The following is a 23,461-nucleotide window of genomic DNA, read 5'->3' as shown; positions in this document are numbered from 1 at the left end:
CTCTCCTTTTTTTTGTATGTTACTCTTTTGTAACACCTTTAATCATCAGCATTATGACCTATTTATGTTGCAAGTGCTGTAAAACTCTTACTACTAAAACTAAACATGTCAAATAAGCCTGTGGAGTAACGTAAGACTGAGAGAAGAAATGTCACAGTTTGTTCTGCTGCTAGTGGGTTCCATTATCCGTTTTTTCCTTCTCTTCTCTCCATCTCTGATATCGTTAAATTCTATTCTCTCTATTCAGATATCGTTCTCTTTTCTCTCTATCACAGGAAATATTGTCTTTTCTTTTTATCACAGACATCGTTCATCATTCATGTCTCTTCTTATGGACCTCTATTCTCTGTACGGACATCTCTACACCGTTCACGGCATTATATTGAGATTACCAGATATTGTGTGTTTATCATGAATACTTGTTAGTTCTATATTAGACAGATCGTTGTTTGGGTGTTAGTGTGCCTTTGTGCGGGTCAGATGTTTGATGTGTGATGGAAAGTCTGTTTAGTTGTTTGAAAAAGTCTGTTTGTCTTGTAGAAATTATAGGTGGTGAATTAATCAGATTTTTCTTCGATTCGTTGTAGTTTGAAGGAAGGAGCTTTGCTGTGCCATAAGAATATGATTTTATGATGACCTTATTTTCACAGTATAATAATGATATTCTATATATAAGAGTTCTGTACTGTCATGAATGAATGTCAAATGAGGTTATGTTTGTATATTTTATTGCTCAAGGCTAGCAAGACTACAGATATTGAGGTTGGCGGGTGCTCTGGTGTGGTTTGCTCCTTCTATCCTATCAAACATCTATCGTCTTTATCTCCCCTCCTTCTTTTTTATGTTTGTTACTCCCTTTGTGACACCTCTAATCTTCTGGCGCTCATATGACCTTATGCAGTTGCGAGCGCTGTAAAACCTCTACTGAAACTAAAAAACAGATACTGAATGGAAGCAGTTGTCCGATAACTGTTTTTTTTACCAGTGATTTTGACCGCTGACTGCGCGTAGTCTTGTGCAAAGAGAGACATGGTGAGATTTGGCAGTTGTCTGTTGGAAAATTCTTGTGCCTTGACCTTCCACTTTCACGTTTCTTGTAGCAGTTTGAGTAGCTGGTTGATGGAGCTCAGATATATTATGAGTGGTTATTTCTAGTTTCAGGGCTTCTTAACTCCCGGCAGATTTTGCTTCCTAGAAGAGAGACTTTTCAACAGACATTTAAAGATTTCAAGGGACATTTCATGAGACATTTCAAGGGATATTTAAAGAAATGTTTAAAGAGACATATTTTTATTTGAACATTCTTGTACTTTCTAAGAAAGTGAATTGTTTTTGAAGGCTTTAAATTTGTTACCACACGGCTAAATTGATGATTTCTTCACCTATCATGATGTGTTGAATAAAGTATACACAGTTGATGTCGAGGAAAAGAGGGATTGTCTTGGACAGTTGAAATTGTAATGTTGAAAAAAATGCAAGTGGGCTGGTGCAGGAGTGGGAAGTGGTTGTTGGTACTGGTGATTGTTTTATGCAGGTGGCCATTAGATTGTATACTATTGGACTCTGTAATTCATAGAATTTGGCAAGTTTGATCCATGGTGTGTGCTATGTTCAATAGTCAGGGACTTACTTGTAGTCGTTCTTTGGTGCGAAAGTTGTATGTTGTGTCAGACAGTGGCAGTAGTTTCTTTTTACCCACTTTTTGTCTGGCCATAGCAAGCCTTTTGTTGCTTGCATTCCAGCTTCCAAGATTCTTTGACAAGTCGCTGGTATACTCTACCTCTGGATTTGATTTTAAAAAACCCTTCTCCCTCCACTCACCCTCTCACCCCCCAAATGCTGGAGTAAGAAGTCCAATGTACTGTATAATACTCGTACAACTTCAAAACTTTGTTATTGTATAGTTTACTTTTACAAAAGGACAGCTTTATGCTATTTGAAAAACGTTACCGGTAGCATGAAATGTTAGTACTACCACAAGCATCAGGTACCGAATGGAGGTCAATCTCATTGTTGTAATTGTTGGCTGTTTCTTTCCTTGTCTACCCGGTTGATCTACGTATAAGATGTTTTTCTTCCTGTTGTCGTTCATTATGGTGCTGATGTGAGACAGAATGTTGTTGGAATAAACTGTGATGAAAACTTTTCTACTACCCGAGATTTGTTTTGATTTGGTGTTGTTATATCTTATATGATATTGTAACAGACTTTCCGTGTGTTGCTCGCTACTTGTTGGAGGTGACCAATCAGAAGCCTTGGATAGTTTTCCTTCTTTTTCAGCCTCTCTCTGCTCAATAAACTACAGCCCAGGACTAGATTTTTCAACACATTGTCACTAAAGTCTGGACACAAGAAAAACTTTTTTTTTTCTCAGAAACGCACACCTGCCAACCACCCCTTGACCAAAAATAGTTTTCATTAAAAAAATCCTCCCCAATTTATGTAAGAGTTTTCTTCAAAATCCTCCCCAAGATAGTTTTCCTCAAAATTCTCTCGAAAAAGGAGTATGGAGAAAAAAATGGGAATCTTCAGACCTCTGGTAGATGAAGATTATTTAACACACTGAGAGTAACAAATTAATGAGTCACGTCTAAGTCTGATTCCCTGTAAAGACTTCTCTGTTGACACCCACCGTAAAACCCTCTGCTATAAAAAAATAAATCTCTCCTTCTTCCTTTTTGTGTTTGTTACTCTCTCTTGTAACACCTCTAATCTTCGGCACTTATATGACCATAGTGTGTTGCAAGAGCCGTAGAACATTTACTAAAACTAAAAAACCCCACTAACATACTGATATGATCTTTTGCACACTATAGCTGGGTACCCATTCTCACCTCTGTAAATGTAAAGTGAGGAAAATTCACGTAAAAAGCCTTTCCTGAGGACAAAATGTCAAGCCAAGTTGAGCCTCCAACTCCCAAATATGCACCCTCATGAGGCTCAGGATTACGAGTCCATTACCTAACCACTAGATTACCAAAGCATAAAAGAATTTAGTCTCCCTTGGAGTGCAAAAATAGCAACAAACTGGCTGCCGTGCTGTCATCTCTGGAATCGTGTGAGTGCCAATTTCACTAACAGAAAGTTTTAGTATGAGTTGCACCACAGCACTTTCAACACAATTAGTGCCAAACATTTTGAAATAAGAGTGGTTGGAGGGTGCTCTGGTGTGGTTTCCTCTTCCTTTCCTATCAAACATTTATCGTCCTTATCTCTCCTTCTTTTTTGTGATTGTTACTTTGTTACTCTTTTGTAACACCTCTAATCTTCGGCACTTATATATAAATTACCTTACTGTGCCGTAAAACTCTTATTAAAACTAAAACAAAACAAAAGTGCTGAACCGCAGTGAGAGATTGGGCTACAAAGAGTTTATTAGAAGATATACAGCACAAATAAATAGCAGCTTGTGTTGTTACACAGGGGAAATAACAACCTAAAAGTGAACAAGTCTTGTGGTAAAAACAGAGTCTGGCTCAAACACTCAACTCTAAAAACAGACAAAAATCCTTCAGATGTAATCGAAACTGAAAAAAAGTTGATTAAAAGAACAATCTGAAAACCCTGAGATTCCATTTCCGCTAGGAATTCACAACTTGTGCTGGAAACGCACATCAACGCACAGCTCAATATCAAAATCAAAATCAAAAGGGATTTATGAAAGAAGATTTTTTCAATGTTGAAGGTACTGGTGCAGCAGACATAAGAATGTAAATTATATTATAAAATTATAATAATGCCGTTACAATTCTGTCTAGGTGTGCACAGAGACACGAACAAGAAACATTTGTTGAAGTAGTAGTAGTAAACAATAATCAATAAATATGACAATTTCGTAACACGTTGGTCCAGCTCCGTACAGAGACACGTAGAAGAAACATTCTCTAATCACAAGTACGTCTGTTATCACAATCACAATATTATATCAGAAATAATTAGTATTGACCTAAGAAATATTCTAGTTTTTTTTCGTTTGTTTGTTCTTGTAAATGAGATCATGTAGACAGCAGAGGTGTGTTGTAGCTTGTTGTGGGGGCAGGGGCGTGTTACACATCACTACTGCCCTACACATCAAGTACACGCTCAGCCTTCTGTCTTAATATGTTCCTGAAAAATTTGGACCACCATAGGGCCTATATATATATATATATATATATATATAATATGCATGTACATGATACTTTACTTAAGCTATAAAGTATAATAAAGACTTTTTAAAGAGTAGCAGAGTTAGGAAAATGGTAGACATCCGCAAGGAAGTATAAAAATTTTTTAAAACAAAACAAACCATCTTACCTTTTCCTTCACATTACTGAAAAAAAATCTCCTTTCCAAAAAGTGGAAAATTTGGAGGAAAGTGGAAGAAGCAGACACCATGACGAGGTAGAGCGAGGGACTGATGGTGCCGGGACAGTGCGAGAGGACAAATATAGCAACAGATGGAACACGCGACAGAAAGTAGATGGGAGTGTCATTTGACAACCAGTGGTGACGTAACATACGACAGAAAACTAGGTCAGCGTCATTTGACAACCAGTGGTGACGTAACGTACGACAGAAAACTAGGTCAGTGTCATTTGACAACCAGTAGTGTAACGTACGACAGAAAACTAGGTCAGCGTAATTTGACAACCAGTGGTGTAACGTATGACAGAAAACTAGGTCAGCGTCATTCGACAACCAGCGACTCAACAACTGGTCTGTTATCCACATTAACACAATGTTGAAAAATTTTCTACACAAAGACATAAAAAACAAGAACAGCACCATGACCCAACAAAGTAATCAAAACTGTGCTCTCAAGGTATGAATGAAAAATGAAAAACAAAAACACACCATGATCACTCAACGTTTGATCATACCCTACCACACAGTATGGTAATGTAGTACACATAGGGGGTGTTCAAATATAATCTTACGCCTGGAAATGGGGGAGGGGGGGGGGGGGGTCTTTGGCTCTTGTAAGTAAAGTGTAAGAATGTCCCCATGGTTTTATGCACCCCGCATAATTTAGCAAAATTTGATCATTTTTTGCATAATTTCTGATTATTTTCCTTTATCGTTCTTTATTAAAATTAACAGAATCTCATAACATCACATTTTTGGGCTCAGTTTGCAAAACCACGGGGACAGGTAAGAAGGGGGGGGTCTTGAACCAATGTAATATAACACTTTCTTTTAGGTCCCAAGGGGTTGGCTTTATCAGCAGAAGTCCACTGTAATTAGTTTTATTTGTTATTAATGGCGCTTTTGACACTGACATGAGTCTCAATTTTTTTTCCTCATTTGTAAAAATGAGTGTATGCAATAGCGTATTTTGCTTGAATGATTTGCTCAGTTAATTTTTAGTGAATGTAGAACAGCATATTTTATTATTATGTGCATGTATGTGTGTATGCATGCTTTTCATGAATATTATCTAAAGCATATAGTACAATAATTGTAATATAAATGTTTTAGTATTATTATGAGCGAAAAATGTAGTATTGCGGGATTTGGGGGTGGGGAGTTGGGTACAGGCAAATGTAATAAAAGTGTAAGGGGGGGCAAAATGTCCCCAAAAAGGTGTTAGATTGCATTTGAACAGCCCCATACTCAAACTACGATCACTCAATGCTTGATCATCCATTGCGTACAGGAAAGTACACATACTCAAACTATGATCATTGATAGAACAACTCATCATAATCATCATACTTTGCTTGGCACCACATACAAATGGAGCAGACTGGTCTACAATGGACAACACATACTGTGTTCACCATTGCCACCATCTCTTAACTGTCCCTGTGGTTTTATGCACCCAGCATAATTTAGCAAAATTTGATCATTTTTTGCATAATTTCTGATTAATTTCCTTTATTATTCTTGGTTAAAATTAACAGAATCGCATAATTTCACATTTTTGGGCTTTTCAGAATTTTTGTGTGCATAAAACGACGGGGACAGCTTTAATCTTAACTTTCAAGGTAAGCCACATTTTTTAACTTGCCCAAAATTGTTCCGAATCAGTGCACAAGACGAAAAGTATACATTTATTTTGACAGAAATAAAACACTTCAGACGACAATCTTTCTGTCATCACACAGAACAGAGCTCCAGCGATATTAAGCACGACGTAGACAACATCTCTAACTTTATTAAGCGCTAGTTCAGTGACTATTTGTCCGGAGGTCGAGTCAAAACTGACATTTGTACGACCGGACGTGTACTATGAAGATACAATGTACTGTACACCACAATACAAAAAAACCAATGGCAAAGTAGCAACAATATGGTCTAGGCCATCAAAGTTTTCCATTACACCGCCAAATATTTCCCCATAAAAAAAAACTTGGAAGAAACAGGAAAAGTCCACCAACAAAGAAACACAGCTTTGCAGCAGTAATACAGATATATATATATATATATAGCAGAAAATAATCATAGCAAGCACCAGTTCTTGACCCGAGTGTCTTTCGTTGCTACAGATTCCTCAACTGTTCTTCCATATATATATGATGATTCTTTAAAAATGACTTCATAAAATAGAAGCAATGAAGATTTTATCAGCATTCGTTTACTTTCTCTAAGTACAAAAATAATTCCATGAAACAAAAACTCGTGACGGTTTAACAGCTGTTAAGATTTCTGTCCATATAAAAATAGAGGAGATTTTTCAAACAGTAGTTAATGCTTTAGCTGTGCCGTATAGCAGTAGGAGAACATGGCACTGGGAGGGTGGGAGCACCAAGGGGGGGGGGGAGGGGAGGAAGACAAGATAGAGAGGGGAAATTGACAGAGAGAGAAAGAGAGAGAGAGAGGGGGAGAGGGATATTGAGAGAGAGGGAGAGAGCGGGAAGATTCAGAGAGAGAGAGAGAGAGAGAGCATCAGGAGATATAGTCTACTCTCAAAAATACTTCAATTACGACAGAGTGGGGGGAAGAGAAAAAGAAGGTGGAAGTGGAAGAGACATCAGAGTGGAAGAGAGAGAGACAGAGAAAGTTCAGCTTCCGGAGAGTGAGGAGAAAAAAAATAAAATAAGGGGTGGAGGTTTGTTGTGTCAGGAATAATGGTGGTGCAATTACTTACTACTACTACAACACTAGCAGTCAATCTGTACTGAAGGAGAATTTTGGGGGAAGCATGATATCAGACCGACATCTGTGGTGAGTGTGGTGGTTACGCTCTTTGCCACCAGTGTGAAAGGCAATAGTTCAATTCCCACAAGAGGAAGAAACAAGAAACTCTTCTGAGTTTGTCCACCTTTCTGCTCTAATGTATTAAAACAGCCACAGATCGCATTGACCACAGGCAGCGCTGAAGTAGCCCTCCTCTTAAATGACCTAAACTGTGTTAATGACGGTGCTAAACTGTAACTTACAATTTCTTACACTCTTGGAACAAAGAAGCACAGAGGGAGGGCACACACACGCAAACCTAAAAACAGCCATTTGAAACAGGCATAGACAGAGACAAACAGACAATAGCAAACACAGACAGACAAACAGACAACTGTACTGTAAACACAGACAGACAAGACAAACAGACAGATAATAGCAAATACAGACAGACAAATAGGCAGATAAACAAACAATAGAAAACTCAGACAGACAAACAGACAACTGTAAACACGGACAGACAAGACAGGCAAGAAACAATAGAAAAACAGACAGACAAAAGCAAACACAGAGCGAGACAGTTCAGGCGGAAGGGTTTGTGCTACACAGAGTTATGCAGAAAAACAGAAATGACAAATATATATATATAAAAAATACCGCAGCCGCTCAAACCCAACGTAGCAAATCCTGACGAATGAAGCACACATATATATTTCAATGATCAGCGCGTTCTCAGTATTTCGGTCAAATTTACCTCTGATCACACACAAGAAGCTGACTACAGAGCTGGCAAGCAAAAGACGAAAGACCCAGCCTTCTCAAGACAATCACAAGAATTTAAGGCATTGAAATTAATATCCAGTGATACAGACAACCATCAAGAGTCTGCCACGCAGCAAATGCACAGCACCAAACACCATTACAGTGACAAGTTCAGAAAACGAATAAACGGTGAGAAAATTTTTTTTCCACAAGCAAGTTGCAAAACCCAAAACCATAACTTTAGCAACATTACCACACTACAACTACAATTTTACAGGAATATCAAGGAACAAAAAAAAAAAAAAAAAAAAAAAGAGTCTTTCTTTCAAAAGCAAAATTCCGCTCCAAAGTGAATGTGAAACACCACAGATATATATATATATATGCAGGTGAATGAGTCAACAGTCAACAGTACATGTACATTTTTCCTTACAACCTCCAGGCAGGATCAAGGCTTCTGCAAAGTTTTAGCTGCTTGGGCAACAAGAGTACAAACAAGGGCTACGGAAACACAAGACTAGACAAAAAACCCGCACGCAGAAAAATATAAAAGCCCATCACAAGAACCGCTCAAATACCCAGGGCTTCCAACGCTCCACAAGAAACATTTGTCAAATACAACCATTTCACCTCACATCACAGGCACACCAACAAAGCTTCATAAAAAATATATCACGTCAAACTTTACTTGAAATATGCTCTTTTTTTTCTTTCTTCGTAATAAAAGACCGGTTGGAGAGAATCAAAACACGATTTGTAAAATAATACGACATTAATGCTGATTTATCTTTCATCACTTTAACAAACATATTTTCACTTCCTGAATCTCTGCAGCACCCAGCAGTAGGAAGTACAAACAGACAAGAGCTCCCAGTTGCCCTTTAAGGCTTTACAAAACCAAAATAAAAAAACAGGACACTGGCGCAGCAAGAAAACTAAAAGATATCCGGCTTTTTGCGGAGAATGTTTTTTTTTTCCACCCCACAAAAATCACATCGTAACATTAAAAACCCCACAAAAGGCAAACAAATTTTTGTTCTCAACAGAACCACATTGTAACATTTAAAGAATCACAAGTGAATATACTATGGACAGGAGACACTTGTTTTTTTTTTTTTTTAAAATAATGTGAGGCAGTGTGGTGAAATCAGGTGCTTGTAAAAAAAAAAATGTAATCAAGGTAACCGTCATTTTTCTGATCGTGGAGCAGTTTTTTTCTAATTTCTGCTTTTCTTTTTTATCTCAATACCTTCCAAGTCCATTTAAGAACACAATGCAGTGTGGATTTTTTACTGAAGAACATAGATCCAAGGCACAACAAATCTAAATTTGTAATTTCCAAGCATTCTCAAGCTTTGGAAGGCACCAAACTTTGGCAGCCATTTTTTAGCTAATTTTACCACAAACACCAGGTAACTGGTAATTTCTTCAATAGTAAATATCTTGACTTTTATTCAAGATAGATGGATATTTTTTTTGCCAAATGCAAGACAAATGACGAAACTTTAAGATGATACTAATAACTCCAAATGCCCAAAAACTGACGAGCGCCCGATCCCACCGCGTTGCGACACAAATAAAAATGAAAACAAGACATAAGTAGACCTGCTTGGGCCGCGATGACGGACAAGAGCTACAATTTTCTAACCTCACAAAATTATCTACAGCTGAGATCCGTATTAGGAGAGGAAATAATGTTTTACAAAAACTGTAGGCTCTGTCTGCAGCACAAACAGTGCTTGGAACAATTTACAGTCAGGCCTTACAGAACAACCCCTTTGACAAACTTCCCATAAAAAAACATAAAATCCTGTTCCAGTGCGTAAAACACAAAATTATTTTTGTCATGTAAAAAAAAAAGGAAGTAATCATTCTAATTAGAGCAAAGTCATCACAACACAAAGACAGGGAGATATGCTAACAGTGGGTGGTGATAAATGTAGAATGGGTTTATGCCGAGCCAAGTTATATAAATATATATATAAAGAATACAGAGCGTATTGAACGTACAAAGTAGGAATGTGGAGAAAAATATAGGACAACTCTATGGAGTGACCTACAGCTCACTCCCTCAACTTAGAGGGGATACAAATAAAACTGTTCCACTTCATATAAAAAATCTGGTACACATGTTCACAAACCTTGGTTCACTATTGTGGTTTCAGTCTTGTCATAAAAATATAGGAAATGAAGAACAAAAAGACCCCCCCCCCCCCCACCCAAAAAAAAAAAAAACAACAAAAAACGCAAAAGACAATAAACCATGCAGACCACATCGATCTATCTATCTATCTATATATATATATATATGAATATAAATATAAGATCTTTCTCTTCCTCTGAAGAGTCCAGAGCTCCAATCTGACCTCCAGAACAAAACCGCGTGGGTAGTTACAATAAATAACTTGTAGCAAAAAAGTAACTCGCATCTATTATAGCCTACCTGGCAAAGGGCCAATTACGTTAGCAAAGGTACATAACTCTAACATGACTACTCATGCCTCCAGTACAAAGGAAATGAGGTATTGAACTAGAGAATTCCACAAAATACCAGGCAGTAAAAAAAAGCTAATAGCTGTTCAGTTGAGAATCTGATAAAAACTCAAAACATATTAGCTGAGAAATTTGCGGGCAATGTGGAATAGAAAAAGTACCTTAGCAAATTTACACAAAACCACCCTTGCATTTAAACAGAACCATCCTAGCATTTAACTAAGCGACAGTGCTGTCTAAAAATGAGGAAAGACCACTGAAATTCTCTAAATGTAAGAGAATTTAAGGAAATCCATGAGCCGTATACTCTAATCCTACAAAATAATCCAGTAAAGTCATGTCTGTCAAGTATTTCTTTACATGACTTCATGACGACACGACACCGCAGAAAAATCAAGAACTAAACGCTAGTGATGACTGAGAAGAAGAACAGTGTGACCCCATCCAATCAAAATTCATCGACAATATAAACACAAGTTTTCTAGAGCCTCAGATGGAAGCCAAAGTTACTTCTCAAGAAATACGGGAAGACAAATTACTTATCTAACTTGGAAGGACTCCCATATTTTGATTTAAAATAAACAACAACAGCAAAACAAATATTAAAGAAAGCTGTCGATTTGGTCAAGCTAAACTTTTCATTATCAAAAAAGAAAGGCATGAGATATAATATAATTTGTACATAAAGACACAATGCTGTTTGTTTTATTTGTAGGAGATGTGTGTGTACAGAAATAACAATGCTGATTTAATTGTAGGAAATGTTGGAGAATACCAATGCTGTTTGTTTCAATTGTATGATATGTTAGAGAAATTACAATGCTGTTTCTTTCAACTGAATGATATGTTTTCAGAAATAACAATGCTGTTTGTTTCAATTGTATGATACATGTTCACAAATAAACAATACTGTTTTAATTGAATGATATGTGAGAGAAATAACAATGCTGTTTGTTTCGATAGAATGATATGTGTTCAGAAATAACAATGGTGTTTCTTTCAAAAGCATGAGATGTACATGTACAGAAATTACAACTCTGTTTGTCTTAACAACCATCTCATCTTTAGTTTCTCCTAAATGGAATGTGAATAATAAAAAAAAAAAAGGAAAAGAAAACAGAAACTGACTCCTTTTCCCCCCAATAACACTCATTTAAAAATCAGAAAGTTACTTGGTATAACGTTCTTTAAGTATATTAGTTCTAATAAGCCAGCATGTTCAGCAAACCTTATCTCATACTGAAAAGCCAAAAGTTCGCAATAATAAACAAAGCGTAAGTGCCTAAAAGAATAAACAACCTAGTCTAGCTGACCCAGAAATACAGGTCAGGGCAGCCACCATGAGCAAAAAAGTTACAGAAGGCCGCTTTTGATTCAAAACCAAAACTGAAGAATATTAGCAAAACTTTCCTAGGCACAAAGACAAAAGGCCGACAGAGGACAAATCTATGCTAAAATGTCACATCTTCACAGGCTGACAGGGAAAAAAAGCAGTGCTAAAATATCACAACTTCCCAGGCAGACAGACACAGAACAAAACTGTGCTAAACTCTCGCAATTTCACATTTTCACTAACAGAGAACAAAACTGTGCTAAAATCTCGCAACTTCACATTTTCAGTAAGAGAGAACAAAACTGAGCTAAAATGTCGCACAACTTAACAGACTGACAATGTCCAAAAAAATCGCTGCAGAGGAGACACCATTATAATATATACTCGCCTGTTATACAGGGGATGTAGGCCTACTTCAAATTCCAGAATTGGCCCATTTTTGTATGCAACTCGTATATAAAACAAGAGGTGAATTTCTGACATACAGGAGGGGGCATCAAATAGAGCGCCTTATCTTTGACAGTTGTTGGTTGCTGTATCGAGATTGATTTAATCTGCAAAAATCTTATTTAGCATTACTTCTCCTTGGATGGGCCCTATCCTAGCCGTACTGCACATTTAAAAAAAAAGTGATATATTTTTAGATCTCAATAAGAAGAAAAAATCCCTTGTATTATAAGCGAGTGCATACAGTATGTAATGGATGAGTGTCATGGTCAATTATATTTGTTGGTACATTTGTCGTTGGTCTTTCAACAAACAGTGTCATGTAAAAAATCCCCAAAAAACTCTTCAAAGCAAACTTTACAGGACGGGGAAAAAAATTAGGTATTCAAAAGTTGGAGCTCGAAATTCAATCTGAAGCTCCTTTTGAAACTGAGAAAGCAAGGAGGAAATTTCAGGGTAGAAATACACGACATTAGCGAAACTGTGATTGTGAATATCCTTTCTCATGCAGGCGTCAAATCAAAAACTTATGTTCTACACAATAAGCGCACTAATACCATGTGACAGTTTCAGATCTATTGCTCAGAAGGACAACATTTTACTCAGGAGATAAGATGGTGAAGGACCAGCTTGACAAGTCGAATTAGCAAAGCCAGAGTAAAAAACCCACCAACTGTAAAAATTTAACAAATCAATAGAGCCTCACACTTCACATTCAAAACTGCATGCAGCAAACAACAGCACACACATCTAACAAAGCTCTTGGCTTTTGATCTTAAACATAGCCACACATTTACAGAAAACCTCTCCCCAAAAACTAAGACAGAAAAAGAGACAGAGAGAGCTCAAAGTAGGACGCAAGAAACGTGGGAGCTGCATACACATCACAGAAGGAAGAAACTTTCTCCTGCACCATGATAAAAGATAAAGGATTTGTTTTGGTCACTCGTTACAGTGGTGTTTTATCATAATAATGTCCCAATGGCTTTCATTAAAGGGCTCATGTGGATAAGAAACAAGAGGATTTCAAGATTTACTGCATGGGCTAAACCTCACAGAGAAGTCACATCCAGAAACAAGAATGACAGCTACTCAAACATGGGAGAAAACTATCCACTTATTAGCTCTCCACTAAAACTTGGTGAAAAAGGTTGTAAAAAATCCCTTTTTCCTTTATCCCCCTGGACCTCATCTAGTACAGGGGGGCCAAAAAAGCGCACCGTTTAAAAAAAAAGTATACTATTATGCTTAAGAGGATTCCAAACATTAAATAATTTTTTAAAATAAATGCTTTACAACAGACAAGCCTCAACATTTCATGACCTTTCCAGTACTAAATGTGACCTTTGTGCTAATGATCAAGAATGTACCCAATCTGCCGGCTAGTAGTAGAGCCAAGAAATATGCAAACATTCGATACAAGAATAAAACAGACACAAACCATACCAGGGGATCTTTTCATTACGATAAAAAAACTTGTCGCTAACCTTAGCAGAAGACAAAGATATAAATATTTTTTGGTTGTAATGCTGAAGCAGAAATATTGTTGAGCACTACAATTTAACAATATTTGTTTACAGGAGCATAGTTTTGTAGTAGCGAGGCTGACTTCATATGCACACGGCGTCTTCTTTCATGTTTTCTTTAAGAAGACGAAAAGTGAGGAACTGCCATTTGATTTATATATATATAGCGAATATAAGATTCATGATCACAGTATAAATTGTTATAGCTACAATAACGATGGAAAAAAGTAATTCTTTTTCCATTATTATTTCTATAACCCATCTTCTTTTGAAAGTCAACCAAAAACATGTAAAAAAACCCCAAAACAACCCCAAAAAACCCAAAGTAAATAAAAGTAATACAAAATATTGTGGCCTGTTCGGTTGGAACGTTAAAATCCTTAGGCAGTCCCTTCCCAGCAGTGTAGGGGGGGAAAAGACAAATAAATACAGATACCATATTCCCATTTGTCAAGTCATCCGAGCTTGAAACACAGGTTTCCCATTACTTAAGTCATCCGACTCGACGCCAACAGCTGTAGGTCCAGCTTGCTCCCCCATCCCCTCACATGCGGCTCCAGCGTGCAATGTGCTGGTGGCAGTTGGGGCAGGTGTGGATCACGTCCTGGCAACCCTCCACGCAGAATGGGATCAGGCAGCAGCCCAGCACACATCTGTCGGGGAACAAAACATTCTCACTGTTAATGACACGAGACTTGGGACATTTCTTGTTGTCGTTATTTTAATCCATTCGGGGAAAACTCAAGTTTGTTAGTAATTTGTTAGAGTAAAGAAAAGCGCACTGAGACAGAACTGTTTTTATCTCTCCTCCTTTTCTTTGTAAGTTACTCTTTAGTATCACCTCTAATCTTTGGCACTTTTAAGACCTATCTGTGTATTAAGAGCTTTAGAACTCTTACTAAAACTACAAAATGACAGTCAGTTAGTACAGGAAAAGAGCAAGACACACTGACAGAAACAACAGTAGGTAGTAAAAGGAGTAGCCAGTAGCACCCTCCACATGTATGTTAATCTTGACTTTTCCTCGTCACCCATCAGTTCACATTCTCAAAATAAGTAATTTTTTTGTCTTCTTCTGCCTCTTTGACATTTTATATCCTCATTGAGAGCAGGACATTCAAGGCCTTTACACCAACCTGAACAATAACACGACATATCCAGAATCGCGACAGCTTTTCCTGAGAACAAAACAGGAGAACACCAGAGAACTCACCCGATGATGCACAGGATGAAGCAGACCACCCAGGAGAATGTCCCATTCTCGAAGCGGGTGGCTGTGACGATCTCGGCCCGGCAGTGTGGGCAGCACGTGCGGACTGGGATGGCCTGGAAGGTCTGGACCAGAGTGACTGGTGGCTGAGTGACCACCACTGTCGTGTTCTGGGCTGGAGGACCTCCCTGGGCCGGCGGGTACCCCTGCTGGGGAGGGGGTGGGTAGCCGGCCTGTGCAGGGGGGTAGCCGGGCTGGGGAGGCGGGTAGCCCGCTTGTGGGGGTGGGTAGCCTCCGGGAGGGGGGTATCCTGCAGCAGGTGGCGGTGGGCCATAGCCTGGGAATGACAAAACCATAACACTACAGTACGGAGATTACTGAGTTCAGATGGATACAGAGAAAGAGGTGGGCCCATGAAAAGGTCACAGAAAAGGACAAAAACAATATAACCATGCAAAGGGCGATAAAACAAACAAGAGAAAGCCATTTGCTTCTGCGCTCCACACCTTAAGGTGACAGAGGCAGGAACAAGTAAGCAATCATTATCATTAAGTAGCAGTCTCCGCCTAAGATCCCCGTGCTTGGGACCAAGAAAAATGCGACTGATTCTAGGTCAGCAATGTTGTGCCTCTCATACAGCCCCGCCAACCAATTGGAAAAAGTGGCATGCTCAAACTGGCAGCATCTGCAAAACCTGTATTTCAATGTTCCAACCGTCCATCCACTTGCAGTGGGTTCCGGGTCATGCTGGACTAGCTGGGAACGAGGAAGTTGATAGTATCGCTAAAGAAGCAGCAGCGCTTTTACCCAGATGGACACGCCGATCGATTTCTCAACAGCAAAAGCCGTCATCCTCCTTCAACACGTGCAAAATGGAAGATAGAAGCAAAACTTTCTTGTTCAGACTAGTTTTCTAAAGACCCCATACAACAACACCAAACAGACATGTTGCACAGAAACATCAGTGTGGAGTTTGCTAATGTATGGGAGAGCTTAAATATTTGACAAACTTGGACTGTAAAACACACCTTTTTCATTCCCTGGGTAAGGTGGTGGAGCATCAGCAGACATCCTTGAGACCTCTGAAAAGTAATTTTTGAAAGGTTAGAATAATTATCTACGGAGCTGATTGTGGATACATCAGCCCCCCCCCCCACCCCAGCAACCAACAACTGAATTTATAAACTATAAGTAAAGGTGGCAACAAAAACAAATGGAGGTCCTGTCAAGCTCAAGGCAGCTGTAGTTCTGAATTGACACAGACTATGTCAAAGGAAAGAAAGAAAAATATAACTTGTAAAAATCTAGCACAGTCCAAAAGAGTGATATGACAAGACTTGGTCTCAAACAGTCAAGAAGGAACCATGTTCCCATAAAAAAGTAAAGCTTTCTTCCTCAGTTATTTATATGATTTTGCATTTGAAGCAAATTATTTGAAGAACAAAGAATGCAGGAAGTCATTAACAATCCACAACATATAAACGGTCCAGGATTTTATGCATGCATTAAAAAAAATCAATGTATGTGTGTCAAAGATGAAAAATAGCCCATACTATAATATTCATGAAATATTACGCAATACCAATCATAGCAGTGATTGAGTAATAATATATCTACAGCACAGCACAGATATATTGGTTAAATGGCCAGCTGCCCATTGGGTGGTGCATAGTGTCTGTCTGTTTCGTTTATAATTTCATATTCTCGCCAGTAACAATACATTATCATATAGAATCTAGATCTATATGGCATAGATCTTTCTTTAAAAGTTGTTTCCCCATCCGATCCTGTCATTGGGGATTGTCTTGTTAGTAAGACAACTTCCTGGGCCTTCAGCAAATAGTGGTAGGGTGGCCAATTCCTTTCCACGCTGCCTTTATTTCCCCAACTCGAAGTCAGGTACCCATTAACTGATTACTGCTGGGTGGGCAGGAGGGGGTGCAAAAAATCTGTGTCCAAACTGAGGCCCGAACCCGGACTTTCCGCTTCGGAGGACGTTCTTTCTGTAGGCCAACTGTAGACTGTACTGTAGTAAATTATGACATGGACATGGGTAACCCATTCAGAGGGGTAAAGCCAAAGTTTCATAAGTCAGGTAGGCCTACTCTTGGAAAAAAAAACTTTTTTTCAATCATATTCCATTTTATCAATAATAATAGATCTATAATAAAATAATAATGTCTAATAATGTAATATTTAGAATTAGAACTATTCACTTCAGTTTAGTTTGTATTTGTTCGAGATCAAAAGTCAAGCAACGTTCACTCTCCACCTCCATGACTCCATGGTATTATACTTACAGATAAGCTTTTCTTTTCTTCAAAACGTCCTTTGTTTCGTCGGTGGTACAATATCATACAATTGACCTGGTCTGTTTGTACAGATCCTTGTAAACAGCAAACACCTGTACTATACTGCTGTGCTCTCAGCCTTCTGTGCAATAACTGAAGTAAACAAAAAAAGAAAACATCCGGATTCTGAATTCCGGAACTGTCTTGGCTTCGGACTGCTGCAATACATCTGAGCGCTGATTGGTCAAAACACGGCCTTAGTTTTCTTACCAGTGGACCGGTCCCGGTGTCAATTGGATTAGAACAAAAATAGCTTTAAAAATTAATGCAAAAGTTATCTAAAAGTCTGTCCGTATTGTCAAGTCTGAAAAAGGTTTTTGTTTTGAAGAGCATCTAATTAGATCTGCGGAAGAAGAAGAAGTTCTAAGTCATGAACAAAACGAAAACTATACTGTCTCATCCAATACCCCAACGGTTCAGGGGAGATCATTCTATTGTCTCACCCCTCTTCTTTCTTGGACAATGTTTTGTTTCCCGTCGCCATGTAACGAAGTCTGGGGGGGATCGAACAAGTTCCTAACGAGTACAACCGGTAAACGCTCGTCCATCAACCATGGGTGCAACATAGATAGATCTAGTTGTTTTCAGTTACAAGTCAACAAGGGAAAATAATATTCACGTGAGTGAAATGTAGGCTTGGAGATGTCGCAACAGATAAGATAAAGTTATCGGTCACAACGAAGCCACGGACCACACTCCAACATTCATTACGATTTTTTTTTGAACGAAAGGTTTTTCAACTTTTGTAGTTCTATTGTTTTTATGTTAGCAAATAACTGTCGAGTCTTATAGTAGGTAGGCTTAGGCCTAGTAGATCCATGTTTCATGACAGTGTAAAGTAGTTTACTCTGGATGTGGTCGAGATTGCAGTCTTTATCTTGTCCAAATTTTAGAAAGATAATAATGATAATGTAAATGACGATAAAAAAGTACTTTGAATTTGACTTTTTACTTTTTCATCATGTTTGTTATCAGTGATAAATTATCTTTCTCAGTGTGTATTGGAGACTGTGTACTTGTACACTTGAACCAAATGTCTGCAAATAGTGCACTTATATTTTTGTGAACGGATCGCTTTCCTACTTTAATAATGGATGAGAAGCTTGTCGGGGTATTTCTTTTATTATATTTAGTATTGGATACCTTTATTATTCACAGTTATCAGAGACTGATCTAATCTCAGTTCAAAGCCAAAGAAACTTATTACAACCTGTTCACCTGTGAAAGGCATGAAGTGCAAACATTAGAACCATTTGTCTTTTTGTGACTTTACTCAATAAAAATGTAGGCTTATAAAGTGATAGAGTCTGGTATGAAATGAAGATTTTTCTCAGCAGCTTTTTACTTCACCTGGCAAAAGAAATGGAAATTAAAAGTCTTCAAACTCAAACCGTATTGTTATGATATGTTGTTGTTTTCAAATCCCTTTAGCTGCGAGCATTTCGCTCTTGGCAGCGCAATTCCTCCCTCAAGTAACCACATGTCCTTGTTATCTGGTCAACGCCAGAGTAGAGCAGGGTTTGTAAGTCTGTAGGTGTGTGTAGGAGCCTGCGTCGAAGAACTGCCAGGTTTGGGCCATGAAGGAGAAGATGTTTAACGGTATCCTCGTGGTAGTCACAGTGTCTTCAATGGGGTTCCCACATAGGATTAATTCTGTTTATTATGTCACGCTTGTTGGTGTGTAGGTGTCCTGTGCACGCTCTGAAGATCAAAGTCTGATCTACATAGAGATTTGATGGGTTGTTAAAATGATATAAACTGTTTGAAAATTTCCTTTTTTTCCATCATCCTAGTGTCAAATGTGAGGTGTGAGGTCTTGGGCACAGTCTACTGTCTTTGTGGTGTATGTGTGAATAGTTTTGTATGCTGGACATCATATTCAATGCATTATTTATAATTGCAATGCGTAAGATAGTGATTTGCAAAGTTCTATGTTTGATGGACTGTTTTATTTAGGCTCATTATAATTTGAAAGACTTTTTTTATTTGACTGTACTGCGAGGGATTTCCCCTCCCCTTTTTTTCCCCAGGCATTTTACCTGAGAAGGAAAGTTGCTTTATAATAGAACCTTGAGGCAATGCTTTTTCATACTTAATGCTACTGCAAAATATGTTTAAAATATCAAAGCAATGGTCATTAAATTAAATGGAATTGTATGGACGAGAAGGCAAGTAAAGTTTTCCTCTCTGCCCAGAATGATGTGACGGAGCTGCCTAAAGCTTTTTCTGTCTGTTTGAATGCTGGATTAGAATTATTTGTGTTAAATATTATTTTACTACTTGAATTTAAAATACATGGTACCATAATATTTGTTGTGAATTTTGCTAACTTTCAGGTTGTGAAAGAGTCGCCTCCAACAGACAAGATGTCATTACCTTTTACTGAGCGATATAGCTCTATCAAGAATCGATTGGGTGCCACATACTCTTCTGCAAAACAATTTGAGGCGGATTCCTATCACATTCTTGACATTGAGATTGATGAGAATGGTGTAGAGACGTGCCAAACCGGTCTTTGTGAGCTCAATAACTCCCAGATTGCCTTGCTCAAGTACCATGAGATACCAGATTTTCTTAAGGGAAATCCTTATGTTGTTCATGGCTACAGATCAATGTTGCCATTCTCCTTGTGTATGAAGAGGTGGGTGTATTTGTCTTTTTTTGTATGTATATTAATATATTATTACATTTGCTCCTGCTCTAGCGGCCACGTGTATAAGATAATCACCTGTACGAATGTCCACTCCCCCCCCCCCCTGAATTAAAAAAATAAATAATGGCACTGTATAAGACATCCAATGGATGGCCGTCTTAAACAATTTCTACTGAATTTGTTTATACACACAGTATTTTTTAAATCTGTCAGTCTTGGACAGATTAAGGTTTTCACAGGATAGGGATATGCAAATAGCTTTGAGCTGTTATTCTTTTGGCTCAGCGTTTAACTGTAAAAAACAACAACCCTGAAATAATAAATGGATAACAGTGACTATTGAGTCAATGATAGGTGTGTTGAAAGTCATAATGAAAATTTAACCTCTGCAGTATAGCAAGTTGCAATTATCAAACTTCCTAGCTCTTTGCTGTTGTGTCAAAGCTGTCTTTCTTCTGAAGGTCACATAAAACCTACAGCCTTGGTTCCCAAACTTTTTATGCTGTGTTATCAAAGATCTTCCAGTTTCCATTATCGTAACACTTAATAATAATAATAAATGACATTTATATAGCGCTCAACCCCGATTAAAGTACACAGGCTCTGAGCGCTTGAAACAGCACGCAGTGTAGTTTACCTATAATGTACTGCTGTGTACCCCTCACAGAATAGTTCCTTGCAATGTGTTTGATGCTTGAAGATCATGATTAAAATAATCATATTAATGCAACGGAATGAGGATCAATATTAGTTTGTAGAAAGTGAAAAAAGAAGCAGAGCAGGATCATTTTATTCAATCAGTTGTTTTCTGTGTGTTTTTTCCCCTCCAGCTTGTTGTTTTGGTCTAACGAGACTCTGAACATCTGGTCCCACCTGGGCGGGTTCTTCATCTTCCTGTTGCTGCTGCTGTGGGACAACCTGATCACGTTGCCCCGCCTCGGGGGTTCCTTCTCTGATCACCTCATCATGACCATCGGGCTCGTCTGCTTTATGGTCAGTCGCAACTTTTGTCGCAAGAGAAAATGTTTTGGTCTTTTACTGGCTTTATACTGAAGTGTGTTGTAAGCTGGTTATATGTCACTGTTCATCATGTGTAAATTTTGATGGAAGCTATTTCCCAATCAGATCAGATGTAGCATTATTCTAAGCTGTAATATGCCTGGTTATTACATTCATTGTGCATACAAGCACCAATGACTAATGTACCCCACTGGCTTCCATGTGTGTAATGATTGTTTGTTTTAGTAAGTGTTTTACGGCACTTGCAACACAAAAAGGAGGGGAGATAAGCACGATAGATGTTTGATGGGAAAAAAGGAGAAAACCACACCAGAGCACCCGCCAACCACCTACATGTATATTCTCTCGACTTTCATGTGTGTAATGTTCGCATAACTGCTTTATCTGTTGTCCCTGTGACAATACCCGAGTACATCTATCTTTTTTTGAAAACCAAGACCTGAGTTGACCATCATGAATAATAATTTGAGATGATGATTGGCCATTAGGTTAACCCCTGACCTCTGGTCTATCACATTCTCCCTCCCACAGTTCTGCATGCTGTGCTCCACGGGCTTCCACATATTCTGCTGTCACTCAGAGCGCGCCAGTCGTCGCTGGCTGGCCGTGGACATGACGGGTGTCTCTATAGGCATCATCGGCTGCTACCTGCCGGCCGTGCATTACGCCTTCTACTGTCTGTCTGTGAGTACAGCACATGTCTTCCTATACCTCTTGTGTCCGTCTGTGAGTGAGTTCAGCACATGTCTTTCTATACCTAACGTCTTGTCTTTGTTTTTTTCTCTCTTCTCCTCCTTATCTGTCTCCCTCTCTCCCTTTCTCCCGACCTTGCCACCTCTTCTTTATTTCTTGTCCTATTGTTATACCTAACCCATCTCCATTTCGGGTTATATTTTTGTTTATTGTTTCCTGCTTCGTTCCTCTACTAAACTCTTCCATTGCTTTGTCTTTAATAATTTTGATGCCAACTGGATCTTCAAATATATGTAAGATGGGAAAATCAAATTCATGTTTTTGTCTTGTGTCCATCTGTACTGTTGTAGATTTTGTTCTACTGTTATTGTCAAATAAAACCATGTAAGTATCGTATACTTCTTAAAATGAGAATATGGAATAATATTGTATTTACAGAAGTAATGAAAAATATGTCTGTTAATAAAGTTCCCACTTTTGTTGTTACAGGTAGAAATTTGATACAATATGATTCTGCTTTCTGTTTTAGTTATATAGGGTTCAGTTTATTTTTCAGGGCTGCAAAGAAATTTATTTAGCTACATAAGTTTACTTCTGCCATTGAGCAAACCTTAAAAAAATGTGGCAGATGTCAGGCTAATCAGAGGAGTTGTCCACTTTCTCAAAGAAATATACTGCTGTAAACTGAGACACTGTTTTCTCATCATGTGTTGATACCTTGATTCAGTAGTTTCTAGGTAACCACAGTTTTTCTTCTAATCCATCCTCACTTCTTATTCTTTTTCAGATATGGCGGGATGTCTACATGTTTGTTATCACTATATTGTCTGCGTGCACCTTGGGATTTCAACTTCACCCCAGATTTTTTACTCATGCGTGGTTCTACCCAAGAATGGCCGTCTACGTTGGTTTAGTGGCATATGGCATCATTCCTACTGTTCACTGGATTGTTTTGAATGGGGGAATGTCTTCTGTGCTTGTCAAGGTGAGACGTTTGCTCATGAAAACTGATAGAAAAATATCTGTCATATTATGTTGATAAAGTAATATTCATATTCATAGTGGAAATAGTAGACTAATACAGGCAAAGATATGCATAAGTACCTAACATAGTATGACGGAGTGCAAAATACTTTCTAGCAAATTTCTTTAAAACTGATAATTTAAAACATTTGTTTTGGTAATCAGCAAATTCTCCTCACTGTATAATACATATTGTTTTTAAATCTCAAAATATTCTTTTCCAAATCTTGATTATAATATGTCAGGTTTAACTGTTCATGGTGATTTTGTATTCACTTTACATTGCTTAAGTGCAGCCACACATATTGAGTGGCTCTACATTGTTCTTTCCTTTCTTGGATTCCATAAACCGGAGGTTTTAGTTTTTTGTTTTTGTTTCGTGGTTTAGTAAGATTTATGGTGCTTGTAACTGCGTGATGTCATATGGGTTTTTGTGTTTTCTATTAACGATGTTTTATTTGTTTTGTTTTGTCAGCTGTTTATCCCCAAGGTGACCATGATGTACTTGCTGGGAGGTCTGGCCTTCAGTTTTTACATCACTCAGTTTCCCGAGAGGATGTTTCCTGGTGAGTCTTTCTTGATGGTGCTGTAGAGCAGGGCTGTTGAACTCAATCGCTCAGGATGGGGCAAATGCGAAGTACATGTTGGACTGCGGGCCAAACTTGATGAACACTCATTGAGCAGTGGGAAACTAAACCTTTTTCAAACAATAAGATGAATTAAAGCAGACAAAATTTAAAAATAATAACTACACGGCGTACAGACAGCGCTCTTTTAGTTGGATCGGCGATGGAGTGACCGGGTCACGGCGGGCCGGTCACCCAGAGGTCACTAACCCGCCCTCCCGCT

General features: G+C 38.3%; 2 protein-coding genes across 3 annotated transcripts; one reads left to right on the top strand and one right to left on the bottom strand.

Annotated features, from left to right (window-relative positions):
- Nucleotides 1-8,562: 8,562 nt before the first annotated feature.
- LOC101853931 (cell death-inducing p53-target protein 1 homolog) lies at nucleotides 8,563-17,393 on the bottom strand. The gene is made up of 4 exons (XM_005097299.3): nucleotides 17,173-17,393; nucleotides 15,901-15,954; nucleotides 14,876-15,209; nucleotides 8,563-14,315 (listed from the first exon to the last, which is right to left on the bottom strand). The coding sequence occupies exons 2-4, from the start codon at nucleotides 15,941-15,943 to the stop codon at nucleotides 14,207-14,209; spliced, it is 486 nt and encodes a 161-aa protein (XP_005097356.1). The 5' UTR covers nucleotides 15,944-15,954; nucleotides 17,173-17,393; the 3' UTR covers nucleotides 8,563-14,206.
- A 279-nt stretch (nucleotides 17,394-17,672) lies between these two features.
- LOC101856963 (progestin and adipoQ receptor family member 3) lies at nucleotides 17,673-23,178 on the top strand (the record flags this gene model as incomplete). 2 transcript variants are annotated; one of them, XM_005097311.3, is given in 6 exon segments in its annotated part: nucleotides 17,673-17,842; nucleotides 19,560-19,864; nucleotides 20,707-20,869; nucleotides 21,428-21,580; nucleotides 22,377-22,574; nucleotides 23,088-23,178. In XM_005097311.3, coding segments are annotated over 5 exon segments (880 nt in total), but the record flags the coding sequence as incomplete, so codon positions are not given.
- Between the last annotated feature and the right edge of the window lie 283 nt (nucleotides 23,179-23,461).

Source organism: Aplysia californica, unplaced genomic scaffold, assembly GCF_000002075.1.
Source record: "Aplysia californica isolate F4 #8 unplaced genomic scaffold, AplCal3.0 scaffold00151, whole genome shotgun sequence".
Lineage (NCBI taxonomy): Eukaryota > Metazoa > Mollusca > Gastropoda > Aplysiida > Aplysiidae > Aplysia > Aplysia californica.
Note: the sequence above shows the minus strand (reverse complement) of the source record. Positions and strands in the feature narration are given on the sequence as shown.

Coding starts and splice junctions, on each gene's coding strand:
- LOC101853931 (XM_005097299.3), bottom strand. CDS start 15,943: ATGTCTGCTGATGCTCCACCACCTTACCCAGGGAATGAAAAAG. Junction 15,210..15,900: donor TTACCCAGGGAATGAAAAAG/GTGTGTTTTACA, acceptor TGTCATTCCCAG/GCTATGGCCCACCGCCACCT. Junction 14,316..14,875: donor TTCATCCTGTGCATCATCGG/GTGAGTTCTCTG, acceptor GTTCCCCGACAG/ATGTGTGCTGGGCTGCTGCC.